Genomic DNA, 5501 nt, shown 5'->3' with positions numbered 1-5501 from the left:
TATATATATATATATATATATATATATATGCCTATTTACACATATTTAGATGTGTAAACATTGAATTAGTAGAATCCTATATTTAAACGCTGGCACAATTCACATACCTCGTGCCACGCACGCACACGCACACACGCACACACACTCCCTTAAGTATCTGCAACATATATACACGTACACGCCAAACATACATGATGCATTTCACGGGTATATATACGCATCACGGAACATGTTTTATACACACTTCATGCCTGAAAGCACACTGACATGTGTACGCGCGCACGCACACATCAATGTTTCTGTGTATATATATATAAATGTATATACATGCATACATGCACACACATATGTGTGTGTATTTGTCTGTGTGTGTATGTATATATATGTATGTAAAGTACATTTGTGTGCATATACGTGTTATATGCATTACGTACACGTGCATGTATTTATACTGAGTATGCATGCGTATATAGTCTGCTGGTGTCTATATGTTGTGTGTGTATAATGTCTGTGTGTGCGTGTGTATATATCTATAATATACATAGCTCTTGCCTTTTTATCTTCGTTCTTTTTTGTTTGTTTCATTCATTGATCCTTCCTTCCTTCCTTCTTCCTTCCTTCCTTTCACTTTGAAATATTCCAGTCCAACGTCATTTCAGACATCCACCTTCACCAACAACACCAGCATCAACACGTCCTGCCCACCACCACCACCACGCCCATTACTATCATCAAGGACTATAATACCTGAAGCAGTCTCGGCTACAGAAGCTAGACACAACAGCCAAATGCATCGAAATCACGGCTTCACGCCATAAAATAAGAAGAATAGTTTGGTGAATGTTATGCAAAACCATTTTGAACGCAATTTTACATACACACACACACATACACAAACACATGCATACACATACACACATACGCAAATCGAACATCTTTGGTACAGATTTTTATAGATGTTCCGTTAAATCGGAGCTGATCTAAACAACAGAACCAAAACCTCTGCCACGACGACGACGACCACTAACACCACTATCACCGCTACAACCACCATCACTACAACGACTGCCATCACTGCAACCACCACTACCATACCACCACAGCTACCGTCAACAAATCTAGCATCAAAAACGACCTCAACAGATGACGTTTACAACAACAACAACAACAACAAAAGCGAACATTAATCAAATTAATTTAAGAAAACAACAAATTACATAACAACATAAGCAAGAACAACAACAGCAGGAAAAGAAGAGGAAGAGAAATTATAAAGTGTTTATTCCATTTGTTGGAAACACAGGAAAAAAGCATTTTCAAGAAAAGATAAAAGAAAAGCCCAGGCGGCAGCACCATTGTACTCTTTGCCGTTTTCCAATCTTCAAACGAAAAGCAATAAATCGAAACGTCTCACTTTGCGGCAACAGAAATTCTTCTTTGACAGTCTCCAATGGACTAAAAAGTTGTTGACCTTAATTAGACCAGAACTAGCTTCTTCGCATTTCAGATATTGCAAACACAAAAAGGAGCCAAACAGGAGCCTAATCCAAGGATGTCACTGGTAACCCAGCTTTTGGTTGTGCTCTTGTGTGTCCACTCCCTATACGGAACGCACCACTACAATTTAACAATCGGTATAGTAGACACTTTCCACGTTAATTTTTCGATGTATCTCTCTCCCTCATTCTCTATCTGGTTATCTATCTATCTATCTATCTATCTATCTATCTATCTATCCATCCATCTATCCATCTATCTATCTGTCTGCCTATCTATCTATCCATCCATCTATCTATCTGACTGCCTATCTATCTATCCATCCATCTATCCATCTACCTATCTGTCTGCCTATCTATCTATCTATCTATCTATCTATCTATCTATCTAATCTGTGGTATTGAGCAGAATATTTACTGTAGCCCATCTTTTATACCAATATAAAACAATGTGCATGATAACATTTCCAATTAGTTAAGATCAGAAGCCATGACAGCCACTGCCTGGTACTGCATCATTATTATTATTATTATTATTATTATTATCCTCATTAAGGTGGCAATCTGACAGAATCGTTAGCGCGCCAGACAAAATGCTGAGCAGCAATTCGTCCGGCTTTTACGTTCCGAGTTCAAATTTTGCCGGGGTCGACTTTACCTTTTATCTTTTCAGGGTCGATAAAATAAGTACCAGGCGAGCACTAGGGTTTTATGTACACGATTAGCCACCCCCACCAAATTTCAGGTGAAGAAAAGCGCCAGATCACTGCTGTGCAGTATAGTTTCCGCGTTTTCACCAAGTACATTTAACCATGACCTCTGATGACAAATTACTACCCGAATCTTTGGCTCTTCCTGCGCCCTAAACACCCACCTTCTGTCTCCAGTAAAAGAATGAAGTTTACATTTCCAATTATTTTTTTAATATTAACACCCAGTATTTTTGGTGTATTTTGGGTTTGTCAGACTTAAGCATAAGTCTATGTAGCACGTGACTGCGAATAGCAATATATTCTACATTCCTGTTGTTTTGTTTGATCTGAAGGTCTTCTACTCGAAGAACCGGTCCAAAAGGAGAACAAAGTCGCAGAAAGAGCGGCTCATTTCGCTTATATGTTAAACGCTTGCGACCTTCAGTCGGTTACAGTGGAGACATTCATTCTAAAGCAACATGATCCCATTAATATTATTTTCCAAAGTAAGTAATTCCATTTTCTATTCTATTTTTTTTTTACCCATTCGTTACTACTTCGGCGAGTACGGTAAATGCAAAACTCAGTTGATGAGATATGAATAAGGCTGGAACATGTAGTTAGTTAGTGTTTCTGACCCCCTTTCAGAATTGCTGGGACTGGTGGCAGTGATGGAGGAAGGTAGCCCTGACCGAAATGCTTTTAACAAAGTGAATCCACTAGTGATATCCAATTGGAATAGTCACCATGTTTCGCCCATTGCACTCCATCTTCCAGCCTTCTTCGAGAATTATCATTATTATACATCGATATATTCAGACAAGTGTCCTCATATTGGTTGATGCAACATTTCAGCTATTGTACCTTCCAGCATTGCGACCATAACAACCAGGATGGAGTCGTCAGTTTGAATACCCCAGAGTGTAGCAATGATAATTCTACAACTCACAAATTCTTACAAATATATCTTCCTTCACTTATATGTATACAACCTTGCATATTTTTCGATTAGTATGGCGTAAGTCATGTTTCGCTGATGAGGCTTCAATAAGACGGGAAAATACCGGAAGTTGTCCAGAGTAGTTAGCTATTTCTAATGCTCCAACATATTAAATACGTTAATACTAACTGAGTAAATATCGTCTTTGAATTGTTTAATTCCAAAGTAACCATATTCTCCGACTGTTCCAAACCAACAATTCTGAAAAACTTATAAAGCATTTCCTACACCCATCATTATTTCATAAATACGGAGAAGACTATGAGTCGCTGATAAAATTAGACGAAAGCTTAAGCATTGGATTATAGCTTCATATGTCAAGACATTGATTCAAGATTGAACCCTGTTCACAGTTATCCCCCGTCGTTCGTGTGTTAATGTTCCAGATTGCTAATCATGAACTAGAGAAACGATTTCAGCTTTTATTATTTTAGTCTCGGAATTTCTCAAGAAGAACATGACGGCAATTATCTCAAAGATTTCGTGCAGCACGTTCCATTTGCTGAATTCACAGCCAAAGGCTTGTCATTTGTTGCACTTCACCATTATCCCACCGTTCTGTGGTGAAACCTCTCTCAGTTCTAATAACTGCAACGTCTTCAGTCTTCGAGAAAAAGGAGAATATCTACAAACAGCCATCATTGATTTGTTATTGGCGCTGAACTCCAAGAAGGTAAGCTGTTGTACTGTTGTTGATGATGATGATGATGCATAAGTCAAACCATAGAAAGCACACCACGCACACACGCACACGTTCACACCACATGCACACACATGAAGACACACACGCACACACATACATACACACACAAGCACACTACCCGCACGCATACGCGCACTCAGAGTCGTTAATCACCGAATAAAATGCTTTGGCATATTTATTCTGGTTCTTTATAGTCTGAGTTCGAATCATGCTGGGATCCACTTTGCCAGTCACCGGGGTTAATAAAATACAACAACAGTGCCTGTTAAGCACTGTTGCTGATTTAATTCACTTAAATCCTATAGATTATTGTAACAGAAATGAAACATACTTTTAATCGCTTTTTTACTGCTAATCCACGGCCGGTCTGTACACAAGACATATACAATAAAAAATATGTATGTCAAAAAATTACGATACATAAATTTACTTTTCTACGAAATTAATTCCTCTAAGACTTTGGTGAAACCAAGGCTAAAGAAGAAGACACTTGCCAAAGTTACGGTGCTGTGGTATCGAACTTGGAACCACGTTATTGTTTTACGTATTTTACTTATTTTTAAAAACAGATTTTGTCTTTACCTTCAGCTGACTGTATTGGTTGATGAATCCAGCTCAGAAACAGCCAGTGACCCTCTGTTCCAGAAAATATCAGACAACTACATTAGAATAAGGCCTTATAAAGCGGACGGCGGCAACCTTAGTGATATTTTCTTATCAGAAACGAAGACATTTGAACACAGTTATTATCTCCTCCTGATGAAACCGTCGCTTGTTAAACATGTTTTCAATGTGGTAAGTCTCACCGTTTAAAGAAAACAATCTCGTTTATGTGTCTGCGTGAAGGTAAACAAATAAACCAGGGATATGGGAGGCGTAGTGACAGAATAGTTAAGGTCGTCGGAAAAAAATGGTTTGTGGTATTTATTTCGATTCCATACGTTCTAAGATCAAATCCTGTGGAAGACGATCAACGGTATGTAGGACGAGGTGCACTCCACTGATTTATTTTCCCACTTTACCCATGCGTCGACTTAACTGGGGATCACATTCAGAAATACAATGGTTTGGGGTAAAGTGTAACAGCCTTCGCTCTCTCCTCTGAATCCAGTCTTTGTTTAAAAGATTCATAATTGTTTATTTCATGGTTTTATGTTTTTATAAAAATTTTACTTCGGTGAGGTTTGTATACTTTGCTGATGAGGTCACAACAAGCCCAAAATGTTATTAGAGTTGCCTCCCATGCTTGCTGAGCTATATCGACATGATATTGGTAGTTCACCTCAAGCCAACAGACTCATGGGGCTGGTCTTATGTGGATTTCCAAGGCGTTTAGGCTCAAAGACTGAGACTTCCATCCACCCCTGCCTTGAAAGGGAAACCAGTCTGTTGCAGGGTTAACCTCCATATGCCACTGGTACTCAGCTAACTGTGCTGGAGCAACGTGAAATGAAAAACACAAATGCTGAATGACACAACGCGTCACCTGGTGCGAAAATCGAACCTATGGCTACGACCGAGAAACCAATTCATTAATCACGGGGCCACACACCTGTGGCCCCAATCTATAATCCTTATTGCTTAGAGATCTGTAATATTTAATTTTTAAT

At 38.8% G+C, this 5501-nt stretch overlaps 1 protein-coding gene across 1 annotated transcript; it reads left to right on the top strand.

Moving 5' to 3' along the window:
• The first annotated feature begins 675 nt into the window (after positions 1-675).
• LOC106882210 (uncharacterized) lies at positions 676-5033 on the top strand. Its single transcript, XM_014932810.2, has 4 exons — positions 676-1634; positions 2542-2694; positions 3623-3861; positions 4480-5033. The coding sequence occupies exons 1-4, from the start codon at positions 1553-1555 to the stop codon at positions 4702-4704; spliced, it is 699 nt and encodes a 232-aa protein (XP_014788296.2). The 5' UTR covers positions 676-1552; the 3' UTR covers positions 4705-5033.
• Positions 5034-5501: the final 468 nt, after the last annotated feature.

The sequence above is a fragment of the Octopus bimaculoides genome, chromosome 24 (genome assembly GCF_001194135.2).
Source record: "Octopus bimaculoides isolate UCB-OBI-ISO-001 chromosome 24, ASM119413v2, whole genome shotgun sequence".
NCBI lineage: Eukaryota > Metazoa > Mollusca > Cephalopoda > Octopoda > Octopodidae > Octopus > Octopus bimaculoides.
Note: the sequence above shows the minus strand (reverse complement) of the source record. Positions and strands in the feature narration are given on the sequence as shown.

Excerpts from the sequence above, each read along its gene's own strand:
- LOC106882210 (XM_014932810.2), top strand. The coding sequence starts at position 1,553 with ATGTCACTGGTAACCCAGCTTTTGGTTGTGCTCTTGTGTGTCCACTCC. Across the intron at positions 2,695-3,622 it reads CATTAATATTATTTTCCAAA|TCTCGGAATTTCTCAAGAAG; the intron begins GTAAGTAATTCC and ends TTATTATTTTAG. Across the intron at positions 3,862-4,479 it reads TGGCGCTGAACTCCAAGAAG|CTGACTGTATTGGTTGATGA; the intron begins GTAAGCTGTTGT and ends CTTTACCTTCAG.